Source organism: Halichoeres trimaculatus, unplaced genomic scaffold (genome assembly GCF_033239565.1).
Source record: "Halichoeres trimaculatus isolate MK-OKI-2021-1 unplaced genomic scaffold, fHalTri1.1 fHalTri1_scaffold_9, whole genome shotgun sequence".
Taxonomy (NCBI): domain Eukaryota; kingdom Metazoa; phylum Chordata; class Actinopteri; order Labriformes; family Labridae; genus Halichoeres; species Halichoeres trimaculatus.
Window position 1 is genome coordinate 32,471,984 of NW_027437188.1, and position 19,137 is coordinate 32,491,120.

General features: G+C 36.9%; 1 protein-coding gene across 10 annotated transcripts in view; it reads left to right on the forward strand.

The window, feature by feature from the left end:
* The window catches only part of ryr1b (ryanodine receptor 1b (skeletal)), a 102,393-nt gene that overhangs the window by 21,821 nt on the left and 61,435 nt on the right, over positions 1 to 19,137 (forward strand). For 7 of the 10 annotated variants that reach the window (XM_074679029.1, XM_074679034.1, XM_074679035.1 and 4 more), the window contains 13 exons: positions 9,203 to 9,322; positions 9,410 to 9,511; positions 11,254 to 11,274; positions 13,862 to 13,936; positions 14,034 to 14,112; positions 15,869 to 15,981; positions 16,076 to 16,175; positions 16,256 to 16,352; positions 17,901 to 17,975; positions 18,073 to 18,229; positions 18,325 to 18,489; positions 18,568 to 18,689; positions 18,840 to 19,026. In XM_074679029.1, coding sequence (XP_074535130.1) covers positions 9,203 to 9,322; positions 9,410 to 9,511; positions 11,254 to 11,274; positions 13,862 to 13,936; positions 14,034 to 14,112; positions 15,869 to 15,981; positions 16,076 to 16,175; positions 16,256 to 16,352; positions 17,901 to 17,975; positions 18,073 to 18,229; positions 18,325 to 18,489; positions 18,568 to 18,689; positions 18,840 to 19,026 — 1,413 coding nt within the window. The remainder of the gene's footprint in view (positions 1 to 9,202; positions 9,323 to 9,409; positions 9,512 to 11,253; positions 11,275 to 13,861; positions 13,937 to 14,033; positions 14,113 to 15,868; positions 15,982 to 16,075; positions 16,176 to 16,255; positions 16,353 to 17,900; positions 17,976 to 18,072; positions 18,230 to 18,324; positions 18,490 to 18,567; positions 18,690 to 18,839; positions 19,027 to 19,137) is intronic. The other 3 variants (XM_074679033.1, XM_074679037.1, XM_074679039.1) reach the window with 1 other exon arrangement.

Below are 19,137 nucleotides of genomic sequence, written 5' to 3' on the forward strand. Positions count from 1 at the left end.
ACTTATGAGCTATCCTTAAAGATGAAATATGTGAAGATAATGGATATTTAAGACCTGTTTCCATCAAGCGGTCCAGTTTGGATCAGTACAGTTTGGTACAGGTCGGATCATAAAAGCCTGATCATGTTTGTGCTTTCCACAGCCCACCATGTCCTTCTTGGTATGTGACGTATAAGCTGGATGCCATTGGCCACGTCAGCTAAGTGATAGTGTGAAAAGAAAGTCGCAAGGGAAGCGACTGTTCTTTTGACCAATCAATGAACTGATGTGTTTCTAGCTCCACCTTCTGGGGTCAGATCAGTGTGTCTGGCAACCCAACAGAAAGGTAACAAAAAGGTGGTAAAGGGTGGTAGGATTGGAAATTTCGGACCTGTCCCGATTTTAGTCAAAGGACACACCACAAAATGCCGAGCTGAACCACTTGGCGGGGCTTCAAGGATTAAATGAATCCTTTGGAAGAGTATGACGATGGTGGTATTTAAATTGTTTATGTAGAGTATGCAGGCACAGTTCAACTTTATGTGATGAGGATTTTTCAGGAAATTCCCCAGACATGTAACGTTTTTCACCTGCCTCTCTTTCATGGTGAATTAGTTAATTCAGTATTTCAGTATGTTATATTACCGATGATCTTTGGTCACGATACGATAAACATCACGACACTTAGGTCACAATACGATAAAATCCTGATATCACAATATTTTTATTTATCAGGAAATTCTACCCAGTTAACTATTTGATTGAAAACAACTTTTCTCTTTTTTTTGTGTTTGAGATAACTAAAGTCAGATGAAGTGTTTCATACACTTGAAAACAACACACTGTGACATCAAACTAATGTTGCAAAAAATATAATTGGTTGAAAGACGTGGTCAGTTCGTGAAACTGATAAATGTCACTTGGTGTAACCAATGTTCCTCCTAAAAAATCTAATATTGTGCAAAACATGACTTTGATTATTATTTTATTAGTTTAGAACACTGTAAAAAATAAACTTAAAATGATGTTAAACTAACTGACCCAAGAACAGAGAGAAAACATTGATGATTACAGCATCAAAGTTTCAAAACCCACATCATCAAGTTTAGAAATTTTATTTATTTATTTATTTATTTACTTTATAAATAAAAATCAATACAAAGAAAAAAATAAAAGATCCCAAAACTGAATGAAAACTGAATGAAAAATTTGAAGAAACTTTGAGATTAAATTTATTATACAGTTTATGGGCAACATACAGTGGAGAAGCTCATCAGCGCCATCTACTGCAGTGGAGATGCGAAGGATGTATTATACTTCCAACTCACCTAAATTATGATTTTTATTTTGACAAAAATATTGATATTAATTAGGGCTGGGACTTTAACACGTTAATTAGATTAATTAATTACACCGCACATTAACGCATTATAAAAATCAACGCAAGATTAACTCATTAGCTACCGGCCATTTTCAGAGCATCTTGAACGATCTTTTAAGACCCAAATAATCTTGTTTTCTATGACTATAACAACACCAAAGTTACCTAAGAAGAGTGGACTCTCTTCTTTTATGTCTCTCTTCCTGTTTTTGGTCCAAAAAACAGACAAATCAAATTTTATGATCGCGTTCATCTCGGGTGCTCCATCCTTTGCTCCCCTCCATGATCTCTGTCGTCTTTTCTCACGATGACGCAGATTAATGCGATTAATTACGATTAATTAATTACAAATGGCATAATTAATTTCGATTATTTTTTTTGATCAGGTCCCACCACTAATATTAATATTTCAAATATTGATTTTATATCACTGATCAAATTATTGCCATATCATTGTTTTTTCACACCTCTGAGGAAGTGATTTTGGACTTTGGGATTTTATGTTTATAAATATTTTTGAGTTAATCAGCACCTGAGTTCTCCTTTCTCGTGTTTCCTGTGAAACCAGACAGAACGAACTGACCAAGACCTGAAGAAACACGGAGACTGAGTAGACTCATGGTGTGTCATCACAGGTGTGTGACCAGACACAGGTGAAAAGGGTGATCAAGACAGGAGGGGAACACTAAACTAGAAACACCAATAGAAGACCCGGAGAGCATTTAAGACAAGGATCACCAAGAAATTATTCAAAGACAAAAACTAATGATACAGAGAAAAACAAGAAAATCAGTTTGTGGCAAGATGCTTTTTTCATCACCTGAGAAGTTATTAAATTATCCCACAGTGATGAACCACTCTCCACTCTCTGAATATAATGATGTTTTCACCAAACTGAGCAGTCGTAGGATTACTTCCTGTCCTCTCCCTCACTCGAGCAGGGCATGAGGAAACTGGAGGGAGCGGGTATGTCTCACCCTGTTTGCCTGTTTGCTTCCTGTATAGCGCGGGCAGTCTGCCTGCCTGCCTGCCTGCCTGGGGGAACCCTGGCTACCCTCTGTGTGCACGTGAACCATCAGATGGCCCCTAGAGAATACACAAAGGTGTCCGCTTTCAGGCGCTATCTGTGCCTCTGGCTGTAAATCTGTGCTGCATTACACACCTCTATTTGTGCACGGTAGTGTGTTTGTTTGTGGAACTGTCTGACGCTTTAGATCCAATTGTCTCGTCTTCTCCATCTGACCCCGAACATCCACATGGATGAGATTCTTCAGACGCCAAGTCCAGAAATGGTTCGGCTGTAACCTGAAACCTGAAACCCTAATTACGTTTCATGTATAACTTCTTGGTCTCTGTCTCAGCTCAGATCATGTCAGATTAACAGATAATCAGGACTTGTGGTCGGCCTATAATGGAGCATCAGGCGCTCAGTCTTCAAATCCTGAAAGCTGCCTCTATTAATATAAGCATGAGCTAAGCCCGGGGGTTTGTGTGGTCTCTAAGTCAGATTTTCACGTGATGAGATTGGATGTTGATCACACGGTGTGACTTTGGAAAGACTCAACTCTGTGGTTGTTGATGGAGCACTATTATAGGTTTGAACAGCTTTACACTGAACAGATTTGGCCTCGTTGTGGAGCTAATTCATCCTCTGTTTTAGTTTGCAGACAGTTTCCCAAGTTGCAGAATCACTGAAATCATCAGTGAGGTTATTAGACGATCGAGTGAGGAGCTCGTCTGGGCCCTGCACCCATTCACGCTCCGCCTTCAGGCGCTCTTTGGTTTTGATCTTTCCTGCAGAGGTAGAGTGACTGGAGCAGAGTAAATCTGCTATTTGAGACTGCGGCTGTAGAAATAGATGGAAGCTGCTTGGATGGACGACAGTGTAATGTAGGGGCATACATCGCACAGTTGTCATCTGATCACACGTCTCGTCTGAGAGCTGTGAGTCACTTCAGTCTGCTTTTAGACATCAGCAAGCTCAGCCCCATCTCCATAATAGATCCTTGTGTTTTATCTTGTTTCTTCTGTCTGTTAACATCATCAGATTGTCATAATTTACTGCTCTGTGCATAGTAATGAATAAGAAAATAATAATAATAATAAAAATGATCTGAATAAATATGATGATAATAATAATAAAATAAAAAATAACTATAAGTAAAATAATAACAAAATAAACTTAAATATTATATATATAAAAATATAAATTAAAAAAATATTAAATAAAACTAAATGTTATGAAAATAATAATGATTATAATAATAATAAAATAAATATAAATATACCCATAAATAAATAAAATAATAATAATAAATATAAATATAAATATACATTTAGATATAATGATAATAATAATCATAATAATAACCATAATAATAATCATAATAATAATAATAAGTTATTTGTGTAGCATTTTTCAAAGACATACGTTTACAAGTGCTTTGACAGCCAGAACATAAAAACAAACACAAGCTTCAACCCAAATGAACCTGGGCAATACAAGAACCATGCAATATACGATGAAAGCTGAGGACCAAGATAAAAGCTAACCATCAATCAACAGGAAAAAAAAAAATTAAATAGAATGAAATAAAAGGCAAGAAAAGGGGTTGGGAGCAGAGAACTGGACGGCAGGTATAGAAAGACGATGTGAAGAGTGTTAATAGAATAATATGATGATAAAATAATGAACGAGAAGTTTAAAAAAAACAACAAATAAACAGAAACAAAAAGCTAACAGGACAGTAAAACCAAGGTTAGATAGAAATAAAAGAGATAAAAGATAAAAGACAAAATAAGGGACAAAAAGATGGTATCACATAAAAGCAAGTCTATAAAAGTGAGTTTTCAAAATTGACTTAAAGGCAAGGTTGGCAGTCCTGAAAAACTAGCATGAATCTGAATGTAGCATCTAGTCAGGACCCCACATGCATGAGTGCCGCTGATTCACGACTTTGGTTGTGAATGACTGAAAGACGGACTCAGCACGTCATTCTATGCTTTGCACTACGTCGAGTCATGTCTTATTTAGAGGTAAGGAAACACCAAAATGTTAAAACGTAAAGCTAAAAAAACAAGTAAACAAACATTTCTTTTGTTAGTACTCGCAACTATCATGCTAGCATTATCCACTTTTACCTGTGACACGATATCAGGAGTAAAGCTATAATATAAATAGTATTATAGCGGTTACCGCTATACCAGAGGAGCGGTAACCAGTAATCAGGGTATGGGTAGCTTCTCTGCCATTCTCCTGCTGAGTGTGAACCTGTACACTGCTAAACTCGGGAACACGCACCGAGTCAGGGGCAGTGCACGCCAGAGGAGGGCAAAACGGCAGGAGGGGATTTGATTGGTTTAACAGATTGGATTGTAATTGATGCGATTGGCTGATGTTTTCCTGGGTTTTCTCCTGCTGTAGATGATATTATTCACTCTTGTTTAAGAACACATCATGTATTGCTTGCCAACGGGACATAAAGACCATTTTAACCAGTATAACAAAAAGTGTATCTAAATCAAACTACCAATTAATCACTAAAGGAAGCGACTGACACTGCACACCTTATCTCTTCTGGCTGGTCGTCCCAAAGTCGAGGATCTCTGATGGAGAAAGCTCCATTACCATTAGCCTCGACTTTGGAACGACCTGAAGGCTTTCTGAGGCTGCGAGGTGGCTTATACGGTATGAGCAGCTCTGAAATGTAGGAAAAGTAATCAATAAAATCTTAAAATCAACTCTAAAACATACAGGAAGTCAGTGTAGGGAGGTGAAAACTGGAGTGATGTGATGCCTTTGACTAAAACCAGTTAAAAGCAGAGTTGCTGCATTTTGAACTAACTGGAGGCAAGAAAAGGATTTTTTTTAAATTTAAACCTGGGAGAAAAGAGTTACAGTAGTCCAACCTTGAAAAAATGAAAGCGTAGATTATCTTTTCAAGGTCTGGTCGGCTGAGTATTTGTTTAATTTTGGAAATTGAACGCAGATGAAAGAAGCAGGACTGGACATTTTATTGATATGAGTGGAGAAAGTGAGGTCAGAGTCAAAAGTAACGCCAAAGTTTCTGGCTGTTGGTTTTATATTAACTGGTATTCAGTCCTGATGAGACAGAAACCTGCATCTCAATCTGGTGTGAAAGACTCCAACTACCCTCACTGTTGATCAAGTCTGTTTTTCCCAACACCTCTGACACACTTTGTTTAGTAAAACTCCTGTTTGTTTGGTCCGTTTACAGCTTTAGTAACACTTAAACGGCTCACTGAGAGTTTTTTCTGCAGCAGAAGAAGAAGAAGATGAAAGGGCACACTGCTCCACTTTCCAGAGAGCAAAGCAAGAAACACAAGGACAAGACAGAGTAGACATTTCAGGGCTGAGGGGAGATAGATGATAGCCCAGCTACCGAGTAGGGGACACGCTGCTGCCAGAGAAACACTAGAGGCCTCTGGGTATTAGAGAGGAGTAGATGTTATGAGGTCAGAGATCTGCTTCACTTTCCATTTCCCTGCCTCGTCGCACCATAAACGCAGACATGCAAACTCCTCAGCTGCTTTGAAGCGCCGGCCCGTTCTCCTCGCACTATGTCGTGACACATATGTGGTGCTGAATCACGGAGGGGGGGAGACAGCCGGCAGGTCAGGAACGAGAGGACGGGGTGATTCACGAGTTGTTAGGAGGAAGGGAGGGAAAAGTGAGGAAAAGTCTAGAAGTGTAGCGGGGGGGATATTAGTCAGGTTAAGTGATGGATCCACTTGCATAATGAGTGAGGAGAAGGAGCAGCTGAGAATGTGGAGTGTCAGGTGTGGGCTTTGCAGGGGAGGGGGTGTTTATCGCTGTATTTACACCAGTCTCTGCAGGGTTCAGGCTCTGACAAGGAGCAACAAATTACTGTCTGTTAGCATTCTGCTTGGGGAGGGTGTGAGCTCGTATTGTGCTGGCTTTTGATCACAGAAGAAAAAACACACTCAGACTTCTCTGCTTCGGTTTGCAGACCAAACCGGTGTAGTCATCCTTATTTTGAAAAAAGAAAACTCTATCAGAAATACAAGGTGTTGGAGAGGTTGTGGAGAAGAAAAGGCTAATTACTTTCAAGTCTTTTGGGACGGTTCCTTAGTAAAATCATCACCCAGTAGAGTATGGAGACTGTTATGAGAACTACGCTTCCTCTTTCATTTGAACTATTTCATCTCGGGAAAATCACAGCAAAAATGTTAAGTAAAAAAGCCATAACACAAAAATGGAAAAAATGACATATTTGCACGGATTAGAACTGGATAAATTAGAGTTCAAATTGTAACTGTTACTCATATTGTTATTCTATATTTTATTGTTGATATTGTGAGTGTTATTGTGATTTATGTCATTATCACGATTTAGAGAGTACTTTAAGAACTTTTAATTTTCCTTAAAAAAAAAATCTGTCAATGGATATACATATGTATATTTATTTTTTCATTTTATGATTCTTCAGGGTTTTTTAAAAATTTATTTATTGATTTTTATTTTTCAAATAATTACTAATATTTTACTACTTTTATTATTATTTCTTCATGTATATGTATATTTATTTTTTCATTTTATGATTCTTCAGGGTTTTTTAAAAATTTATTAATTTATTTTTATTTTTCAAATAATTACTAATATTTTACTACTTTTATTATTATTTCTTCACTTACTCTTGTTTTTGTAACTATTATTTTTTCCCCTGGGCCCTCTTTAAAATTTATTTTAGAAGTGTACCAAAAGCAAATTTAGCTGAAAGTCTAGACTCTAGGGGAACCACATGACAGACTCCTAAATTGACAGAGGATGAAAATATAACTATTATTATTATTTTGTATTCATTTTTATATTTTTTTGTATGTAAGCCATGTTACGACTGTTAAAAATTAACAGACAGAGGAAGAGAAAAAAAAAAGGAAAAATTGTATCTAAGACGTATCGAATAAGTGATGTAATGATGCAGTATTTCAATCAAAAGAGAATTAAAAAAAAACACTGTCATGTTTTGGTTAGTTTGTGAAATTAAATCGGTATAAATCATAGCTGCAGGAGCTGATAATGACATTTTAAACTTAATGAGTATAGGCGCTTTTTTTAGTCTTTATGATTTGCAGAAATAAAAAAAAAAAACGGCAGAAAAATGTAAAAGTCTATGATGGGCACTGTACCATAGAATGAGCCATCATAAGTTGAGGTGTGAAAAAATATTGATATGGCTATACATATCGCGATACTTTGACCTGTGATAAAATATCAATATTTCAACTCTGGGTATTGATACTTTTGAAATAAATATTCATATTTAAGGGGCGTTTAAAATAATTTGAAATTTAATTTTTACAGTGTAGTAGACTGATCAAATAATAATGAAATGCATGTTTTGTGCAATATTGAAGTTTCGTTACACCAAGTGAAATTTATCAGTTTCACCAACTGACCACATCTTTCACCCAATAATTTCTTTGCAACATAAGTTTAATATCACAGTGGTTTAAGTGAAAAACTTGATGCACTTTATGTTAAGTATATTAATGAAACGCTGCATCTGACTTTCATTATTTTGAACACAATAAAATAGAGAAACTGTTTTCAATCAAATATTTAACTGTGTAGAATATCGCAGTATATCACAATTCTGTGATATTGTGGTATTATCATAGCCCAAGTATTGGGATGCGTACCGTATCATTAGGTTTTTGCCAGTACTAACCCCTAATCATAAGGATATTTAGCTCATTTTTCTTATAAAAAGGAGCCCTGAAAAAGATACACCGACCCCGTCAAGTCCAGACCTCAACCCCTTCCAGTGGATTTGAGCAAATTGCAAAATAAAGTACACAAAACTTTTGTGCATTCAAAGGAAAGGGTTTGGCTGAGTTGCAGGAGTCATGAGATAACATAAGTATGATTATATTGATACTATGCCAGAGACATGAACTGCTGTAACTGCTGCAACAGGTGGACAAACCAAATATTAAAATTAAGAGTAGGTGAAAATAGTGGGACTCACTTCATCTGACGTTTGTTGTGATCAGAGCAACCACCTGTATGGTTCATGATCAGGATTTGGAGGCGAAAAAAAAGGTCAATACTTTCAGATGTGTCAGGTGTTCTGATCATTTTGGTCACCACTGTATTAAAGTCTGTCCCCTTCAAACGTCTCTGGTACACATCTCAAAACTTTGTTTGTTGGCCTTTCTCAGAGATTGTGTAATACCATGGACTGTACAAAAAAAATGGATGTCATCTTGCTCAGCTTGAAGTGAGGTCCCCCTGGTGGCTGGCTGCAGTATAGGTAAAAAAATCCATCTCCCCAGTCATTCCAGATGGGCTGTGGTCAAACTTTAAAAAATGAATACACCTGGTAGAAATGTTTCTCACGTCTGATTGTTGTGGTGATTTGAAGATATTATTTGGCTGTCTTGTATTCAAGTCCTCTTTTTTTCTGAAAAGTTTCATTTTCATTAGTTATAAGAGGTCAAAAACACGACTACTGATGGACTACTACTGTAGGTTCATGGTACATTCTTTGTAAACAGCTTATGTTAATCGATAGGGCCACCTTGAGACTATACTGACACATCTCTCTGAGAAAATCTGCCAGAATAGCATAGCAAAGGCCTGTTGTTTTCCTGTGTGCTGCAGACGAGCACAAAAGGACTTTATTTTGCACAGCAGTGCTTACAAAAAACACCCCGTCAGTCGAGATTTAATAAAGAAAACTTTTACAAAAGCTCAAAACAACATTGTTGCAGATTTTGCAGCATGAATTACCCAGATCCCCCAAAGTGAAAGTAAGTGAATAAGTGTTACCCGACGTGTTTGTGTTTTTGCTGCAGGATGACCAGGTCGTACTGCAGTGCACTGCCTCCGTCCTGAAGGAGCAGATTAAACTATGTCTCTCCTGTGAGGGCTTTGGCAACCGTCTGTGCTTCCTGGAAACCACATCCAATGCTCAGGTACGAAGCTGATCTGTTTCTCCTGCTGTTTATCCTGTAGTTCATTTCTGTAAACATAATTTCTTTTACATCTTTGTGTGTGTGCAGAATGTGCCCCCGGACCTGGCCATATGCAGCTTCATTCTGGAGCAGTCCCTGTCGGTCCGCGCTCTGCAGGAGATGTTGGCCAACACGGTGGAGATGACCGAGGTAGGAATTAGAGACTGTGGGAAGCTGATTGCCTGTTGTACCATGTTCTATTGTATTTGTCTTCTTATATCTGTTTTATTTCTGTTTTTTTGTTTTGAGCTAGAGTAGCTTCTCGCCAACTATCAGCTTTTCCTCAAAGTCTGATTCATGAAGCTAACTGTGCTAATGATATCCAAGCACAAAAACGGCCATTAAGTATGTGTGAGGTTGATTCATAAACTGCCCCAGACTGATTTAATCCTTTGTTACAAGGGTCTTCAACCAGTGTCCGGAGCCTCATGTGGCTCTTTGACTCCTTTGTAGTGGCTCCTTGTAGCTTAAAAAATTATTACTGAAATAAAGAATTTTATTTTATTTTTTTCTTACAGAGGGTATTGATGATTAAAGACACTGACACTGATTAAAGTCATGTTTCAACACTTTGTTGAACTAAATATGTGTCACATCTTGAAATATGGCTTTAATTGTTTTTAAAGATTTTTCAAAATCTTTTTGAACTTTTTTGCAATGTTTTTGGCTTTTTCATATTTTCTTATTATTTTTTTGATTGTAAACCGAAATAAAGCATTAATTCATTAATTTCAATTTTTGGATTTTTTGAAGATTTTGCGAATCCTTAAAATTTTCCATATCTCAATATTTAAAAAAAATATGCAAATTTGTTGAACTAAAGATGTATCATAACTTGAAATATAGCTTTAAATTTTTTTTAAAGATTTTTCAAACCTTGTCTAACTTTCTTTGCAATGTTTTTGGATTTTTAATATATATATATTTTTTTTCTTATTATTTTGTTTTTGTAAACCGAAATAAAGCATTAATTCATTAATTTCAATTTCTGGATTTTTTTGAAGGTTTTGCAAATTCTAAAACTTGTTCAAAATCTTATTTTTTTTGAAAATATGCATTTCATAAATTAATTGGTTATATTTTAAATGCAAATTTTTGTTTTTTTTTGTTATTCTTTAAAAGTTAAGCAAATTTTTGAAATAATTATTTTTGTATAATCGATGAAAGTTTGGAAAAATTTTGAAATTGTATTTGTTTTGGGTTTTTTTTTGTAATTTTTGCAAGTTTTTGCACATTTTGTCATTTTCATCTTTTGAATAAGTTTAAATGTTTGAAATTTCATATTTAAAAAAAACATTTAAACTTATTCCAATTTTATAAAGTTTGCAAGTTTATAAAATTCACATTACAAAATTTATTTATTTTTTATTAAATATTTGCACAAATGTACATTTACATGAACACAAAAAGCTTCTTGTTTATATAACTTTTCTTTAGTTTTTTACTACTCTTAGAATTTTATACAGTGTTATGTCTTCTTTGTTATGACCCCTGCTTTAGTACAATAAAAAGTCAATTTAAAGTATTTTTTTTAATACTTTATTTACATTTGTACGTTTTTTTAATTCAGTTGTTTCTTGAGTTATTGATAAAACATCCCCTCCCATTAGTGTTACTGTTAGTTGTAGTGTTGATGGATCATTAGTCACCTGCATTGAGGCACATTTGCATTAAAAAAGAGCTTATTTTGCTGAAGTCATGAAGCTCTTTAAAATGTTTACAGACAAAATAAATTTCCCGCTCCAGTTCAGCTCATCATAAAGCTGGTCGATTAAGGATCCTGTTTGGGGAACAAAAGCTGGACCTATAATTTATCTTTTATTAACTCTAATTAATATTTTTGTGGTCTGACGCTGCGTTCCTCCCTTCCCTTCCTGCTCTCTGCCAATCAGGCAGTCGATTTGGACAAATGGGTATGTCTATAAACATGTGTGGTTTCCTGTAACGTGTGTCCAAACCTCGTTCCTGTCCTGTTGCCCACTGGATGTCCTCTTGAATGACAAAGTGCTGTATCATTCAGACATCTCTCTTAGTCTCTGTTAGACCTCCACCTTTAGGTTACCTCTCTGTGTCTCTCGTTAGACTCATCTCGTAAATTTATCAGAGAAGCTTCATTGTTTACCTGATGAATAAAGAAGCTAATTTTCCAGATTGAAAGCCGCTGTCACTTTAAGTGAAAGGTGTTTTATGTGCTTCTGTTTCTGTAACAGTCGCTTTATTTACAACTCCACGACAGCAGCAGATAGACCCAGGAATGAGTCACTGAGCATCATTCTTCTTCATTCCATGCAAACATAACACCAGCACGTTTCTTTCTGATATTGTCGCCATAAATATAACCCGACCTGCTTGGTTGTGACTCATTTTGTTCCAGTGCGGTGTTCTTTCTTTGCCTTTCCAGCACATTTCTGCTGCCTTTAGTGAACACATCACATTTAAAATGTTTTCCTACAGACCTCGTCTGGCTTTGTGTATATAAATATATATTTTATTCTCCTTAAAGTAAAAAGAAGTAAACCTTGTTAGTCTGAGGCTGCTGGAAGCAAAGGTGGCCTTAAGTTCTCTGTTCAGGGGTTTTGTTTTTTTCATTTTTTAAAAAATACAATTTGGGAGAAAACAAAAGACCGAGAATACATCTTAGGAAAATGGGACAAAACGAAACAAACAGTACATGACATGATGAGATAAACAGGAGTACATTGTACATACCATTTGAATTTCTAAACATTCAAAAACCATATTGTAAGAAAATTGCCGAAAAAAAAATCAACAATGAGAGGCATGGAGAAAGTGCTCTCAATTTTTTTTGTTTGTATTTTAAATTAATTTGTTTTCTATTGGTTTAATTCTACTTATTATCGTTTATTAAATTTTATTTTTTAAATTGTTTTCTGAGTTAAATCCAATGCAGAAGCCCACACTACATTTACCACTTAACTGTCATTTTCATTCAGTGTTGTTCTTTTTTTTAACTCAGGTAGTAATTGAATTTTTCACAACTCATACAAATCCCACCAAGTATAAATAAATAAAATAAAATAGATAATTAATAATTCAATAAATTTGATTATATGAGTTAATAAAGAATTAAATGAATAGATAAATGAATTAATTAAATAAATAAATGATAAATAATTGAATAAAATTAAAATGAATAAATAGGAAAATAAATGAAAAATTAATAAATAACTGAATAAATTAAAAATCCATAAATAAGAAAAAATAAATAAAGAATTAAAAAATATAATAAATAAATAATTAATAAATATAATAAATAAAAAAATAAAATAGATAAATAAAAAATAAATGAAAAATAATTAAATGAAATTAAAATAAATAAATAAATAGTAAAATAAATTAATAAAAGATAAAATAAAAAATAAATAATTTAATTATTACTAATTAAATAACTAATAAAAAACATTATTCTTTAGAAATAAATAGTATAAATCAATAAAATAAAAAAATATTGAAACACAGAGAAAAAATATCTTTTTTCTTTTCTTTGCAGCACTATGTTAGTAACACTAATCCAGACAGTTGCAGGAGTTCCTGGCCACACAGGAGCTGAAAGATGTGGATGAGCCAGACTTTTCTGATGATGAGTAAGCGAATGAGAATAGCACGGCATGCAGCAGAGCACAGGGTCTTGCCCAGCTCTGTTGGGGGAAACCAGACACCCCCAGATCTCCCAAAGCCTCCCCCCCTTTCCTTCAACACAAACACACAGACACATAAACACTTAAAGACTCAGTTGAAGCTGAACAATAAAACCAAAACTCAACTTCTGAAGAAAAGAATTTCTGCCAAAATATCCTCACAAAGAAGAAATGTCCCTGTGAAGTGAAATTAACAAAAATAGCATTACAAGCCCACGCTCAGACACACACTTTGGAAATCACACCAACAAAATCTCTGGCACCAACAAAGCTCCTGTTAATGTGGACCAGAGCTAACAGGTTAGCGCTAACCCTGCTCAAACCTGCCTCTGTCCCTTCCCTGGAGGTTTAATGTGACCTCGCTGTTAGCCAAACTCATGGATGTATCAGATTATCTGTCTGTAAATGTTCTAGTAATCCTGTTTTCTTATTGCATCCTTGCTGGATGTTGAGAAAAGGTAGGATGGATTAATTTCATGTGTGAGATTTCACTATGTGGTGATTTGATTGAACGTTTTCACTCTGTTTTTACGACGTCAAACTTCATCATTCGTGTTGTTGTGATATCTCCTCTCAGAGTCTCAGAGTTTGGTCTCAAAGCCTGGTATCTTTTACTCAAACGTTAATCAGATGGACCCAGAACTGCTCTGTTGAATGTTTGTTTGGGTGAAAACCTCATTGTTTATTGTTGTGAAGCTAATGAATGAATCATCCCTCATTGTTTTTGCTGATAAATGACTCACAAATGTTTTCTTTTCAGCATTTTTCCACCAAAAAGTACAGTGAGAAAGTTCTTCGTTTCAGAGTCTGATGAGTATTTCTTCTTCTTCTTCCCCTTCAGTCGTCCCAAGGTGGAGGCCATCGTACCTTACTGTACGGTCATGCCATCCTTCTGAGACACTACCACTCTGGCATGGTGAGACTTTTGTTGACAGTTGTCTTAAAAAAATAAGTATTTAGTAGTTTATCTGTTTTGTGGTTCAGTTTTTTGAATGAAATGTTTCTCCCTGCAGTACCTGAGCTGTTTGACGACATCGCGGTCACTTACGGACAAGCTGGCGTTTGATGTGGGCCTGCAAGAAGACTCCACTGGTCGGTTTTTGATAATAATGATAGTAATCATAATAATACATTTTATTAGAAGACACTCAAGGACACCTTACGATATGACATAACTATAAAAGTTAAGATGCATAAGAACAAAATGATATAAAAATACAATTCGGTCTTTGGGAATCTAACATGTTTATAGCATTAAACTGATCTGGGGGTTCATCTCTCCTGGGTTAGTTACTCAGTTCAGCAGAATCTGTTGTTGTAGTTTTTCCTTTTATTGCGTACACTGTAAGCCTGTATGAGTTAAGTCTACTTTAAAAAATGTAGTTAACCAGTTGCTTTTAAAAAAGTAAAGTGTTGGCTTCACTAAAAGTCTTCAGTGTAGAAAACAAATTTGGATAATGAGTCTACAAAAAATCTTTAGAGGGAGAATTTACAGGGTTCCTGTAAAAGTCTTAAAAGGTATTGAATTCATGAATCTAAAAACAAGGCCTCAAATGTCTTAAATTAATCTTAAAAAGTCTTTAAAATGTTAAAACATGTTGTTATGATTGCAAATAGTCCCAGATCTCAAAATAAATGTTAACATTTGTTTTGTTTTTTACATTAATTTGACTTTTATGGTAACATCACACAATCACCATAGCAGGACCAACAAACATTGATGTGGTTTTAGCTGAGACCCTATTAATTGTCCCAAACCCAATGCACTTGATGTGGTGTTTTTTCCATTTGTGTTCATTGTGAAGTTGGTCTCAAGTTTTTATTCAAATGGTATTTAAAAGTCTTAAAAAGTCTTAAATTTAACTTTCCTTAAGCTGTAGGAACCCTGATTTACACCGAGCAGACGTAGCTAAAAATCCTAAATAAGCAATAAGCACTTAGATTAGTTCAATCTGCTTAAAAATTCTTAAATCTAAAGCCTTAAACACTCCATCTAACACATCAACTCATATTTTAAACTCAACTCAACTTTATTTGTAAAGCACTTTAAAAAAACCACAGCTGAAACAGAGTGCTGTACATAAAAGTAGTGCAGGAATGAATAAGTAAATAAAAAAAATAAATCAATTAAACAAAGGTGCAGGGAGTCAAATGATTTCTACATTGTTCTAAAAATAATTTCAAACAATGAAACAGTTTATAAAAACTGAAACAAACCATGAAACGCCAAAACATGAGCAGAGTCTCAAGGTGGGTTAAAAGCCAAAGAATGAAAATAGGTTTTCAGACTTTTTTAAAAAGCGTTAAAAAACATTTAACACTTTTACTTTTCAAATAGTTAGAGTTGGAGCCTTTTCCAACTGTCTTTGAGCAGAACGCAGGGTTCACCCTGGATAGGTCTGCAGTTACAAAGCTACAAAGCACCTGATAAGCTTGTTTTTGGACTGAGGGAGGAAGTTTGAGAACCAAGAGACACCCCTGTGCAGCCCTCCTTCAGAATTAGTAATCAACTACGTGATAATTTAAGTTATTCACTTAGTTAAACATGACAGCTAACAGCTAAAATAGGAGGTCACAAAGTAAATCTTTTTCTTTTGAGGGGTGACCAAAGCTAAAAGTTCACAATTTGGATAAAGTCAGCTGACAATGATGACTGTAATTAAATGTGTATTCATAAAAGTTGGGTAAACTCTATTACTGATTGATATTCTTGATGTTGAACTAGATTTAAACCCGGGTTTTCAGTGTACTCAAACTGAGATTTTTTGATGTTGCCTAATAAACTACCATCCAATGCTTTTGTGAGTCTGAATAAGTTTTACAGGATCAATTCTTGTTTTTCTTGCAGGAGAGGCATGTTGGTGGACCATCCATCCCGCCTCCAAACAGAGGTCAGAAGGTGAAAAGGTCAGGGTGGGTGATGACCTCATTCTGGTCAGCGTGTCCTCTGAGAGATACCTGGTAAGACTCCTCACAGCGTTGTTCTTCTTTCACATAGTGGAGGTTAAAGGTTGTGTGCTGTGTTTAACCTGATCCCTCCTCTTTCTCCTTCCAGCACTTGTCCTACGCCAGCGGGGATCTGATGGTGGACGCCTCCTTCATGCAGACGCTGTGGAACATGAACCCGATCATGTCAGGATGCGAGCTCGCTGAGGGTACAGATCTGATCTGATGCAGCAGTTTGTCAGTGAGTAAACAAAACTCTAAAAGATGCTTTATGTGTCCGTCCTCTCAGGGTTTCTGACAGGAGGTCACGTCCTCAGACTCTTCCACGGCCACATGGACGAGTGTCTGGCCATCGCTACTCCAGAGGAAGGAGAAGAAAAACGCAGGTGAGAGGAAAACGGAGGCAGAGCAGTTCTGAGAAGCAAAATATCCTCTTTACTGTGGTGAAATAAGTATTGAGTGCATCAACTTTTTTCTCATTACATTTATTTCCAAAGATGCAATTCAAACAAAATTTCTACCAGACAATGGTATCAACTCAAATAATCCACACATGTAAAGAAATCACAACGTTCAGGTCCATAAATAATGATTATGTGGAATGGAAATGCACCATACCACCTGAAATCTGTCAGTAATTATTACTTGAACTTCCAATTAGTGCAAACATCAGCTGGGCTAGAGCAAATTGATGGTCCTATAAAAAAGGTTGTTTTTTTCACCAAGCAGTTAAATACCACACACCTCATGATGGGTAAAGGCAAAGAGCTCTCTGAAGACATTCACAACCTGATTGTTGCTCAGCATCAGAATGGAACTGGTTACAGACTTATATCAAAGCACCTGAATATTCCAGTCAGCACCGTTGGGGCCATTATTCACAAGTGGAAGAAGCACCACCTTACCATCAACAGGCCACGCACAGGAGCTCCTTGAAGATTTCTGACCAGGGAGTCAGAAAGATAGTCAGAAGAGGACTCAACCAGCCAAGGACCACCCTGAAAGTGCTCCAGAAAGACTTGGAGGCAGCAGGTACAATTGTTACAGAGAAAACAATAGGCAATGCACTCCACCGCCATGGCCTCTATGGACGCTCAGCCCACAAGACTCCATTCCTCAAGAAAAGGCATGTTGAAGCTGGTTTAAAGTTTGCTAAACAGCATCTTGACAAGCCTGTAGAATACTGGGAGAATGTTGTCTGGTCAGATGAGACCAAAACTGAACTTTTGGGCTGTCATACTACAGACCATGTTTGGAGGAGAAATGGCACTGCACATCAGCCAAAAAACACTTCACCAACAGTGAAGTTTGGAGGTGGAAGCATCATGGCATGGGGTTGTTTCTCATCTCATGGTGTTGGCAAACTTCATATAATTGACGGAGCAATGAATGGAGCCATGTATGGGGAAATTCTTGATCTGAATCTGCTGCCATCCACCAGGATGATGAAGATGAGACGTGGCTGGACCTTCCAGCAGGACAACCATCCAAAGCACACGGCAAAGTTGACTCTCAAATGGTAGAAAAGGGTTCACCAGAGGGCACCAAAGAATATTCCAGATTTAAAGACGATCTGTGCAGAGGAATGGGCCAAAATCACACCTGAGCAGTGTGGGCCATTAGTTCAAACATACAAGAAGCTTCTGGAAGCTGTTATTGCAAACAAAGGCTTCTCCACTAAGTATTAGATGAGTCTCAGTTAGCGTGTTCAATACTTTTTTCCTGTGTTATCGTACTTAATTCCACATAATCATTATTTATGGACCTGAACGCTGTGGATTATTTGGGTTAAAACCAATGTCTGGTAGAAATTTTGTTTAAATTGCAGCTTTGGAAATAAATGTGATTAGAAAAAAGTTGACCCATTCAATACTTATTCCCCCCACTCTATCTTCCTTTTGAAACTAAATGTGTCTTTCTTGACTCTGACACAGGATGGCTCACTATGAAGGCGGCTCCGTGTGCAGCCAGGCTCGATCCCTGTGGAGGTTGGAGCCTCTCAGGATCAGGTGATTGACGAAACGCATGTGCCATTTGTGCAAATATTGAGATAACTTTCTCCTTCAGCAGAAATGTTAGCAGTTAGTTTTCTTTTTCTTCTTGCAGTTGGAGCGGCAGCCACATGAAGTGGGGGCAGTCTTTCCGTATTCGCCACATCACCACAGGCCGGTACCTGTGTCTGGATGAGGAGAAGGGTCTGTTGGTGGTCGACCCCGAGAAGGCCAACACCAAACAGTCTGCGTTCTGCTTCCGCATCTCAAAGGTCGGCATCCTCATCAGTCGTGTCTCCGTTGTCGTCTTAAATTTCATTCTCGCTGATCTTTCTTTAACTTCATCCTGCTTCTTCTCCCTGAGCAGGAGAAGGTGGATGTAGCTCAGAAACGCGACGTTGAAGGAATGGGAATCCCTGAGATTAAGTACGGAGAGTCCATGTGCTTCGTTCAGCATGTGTCCACTGGTCTGTGGCTCACATACGCCGCCTTGGATGCCAAAGCTGCTCGCCTGGGGATGATGAAGAGAAAGGTAGAAATCAATACAAGGAAAAAAATCAATCCAAAGAAAAAAGACTGAAAAAATTATCATCATCGCTTTTCCCACCAGGTTATCCTGCACCAAGAGGGTCATATGGACGATGCTCTCACCGTGTCCCGCTCCCAAACTGAGGAGTCTCAGGCTGCTCGAATGATTTACAGCACCATGGGCCTCTTCAGGCAGTTCATCAAGTGAGTTTGAACGTTTGGGAAATTGAAAGGATAAGAACAAGATTCATCTCAGAGACAGGATGCAGCGAGGTTCATCGAAAGTTTTCTCCCGTTTTAACACGAGTCATTCACCTTCATCTGTCTTTTCGCTGTGTGTTTGTGATCATCCAGAGGTCTCGATTCTCTGAGCGGGAAGAACAAGTCACCTGGGACTGTCACGCTCCCCCTGGAGGGGGTCATCCTCTCTCTTCAGGATCTCATCTTCTACTTCCGACCCCCCGAGGAGGAGCTGGAGCACGAGGAGAAGCAGACCAAGCTTCGCTCTCTTCGCAACAGGCAGAACCTCTTTCAAGAGGAGGTAATCTGCATCCTGCACCATGAAACTTTGAAGGATATTAACATCAAAAAATAAAATGACTTAGGCCAATTTTTCTAACATCCTAGTCTGACTCAGGTAACTTTAAACCTG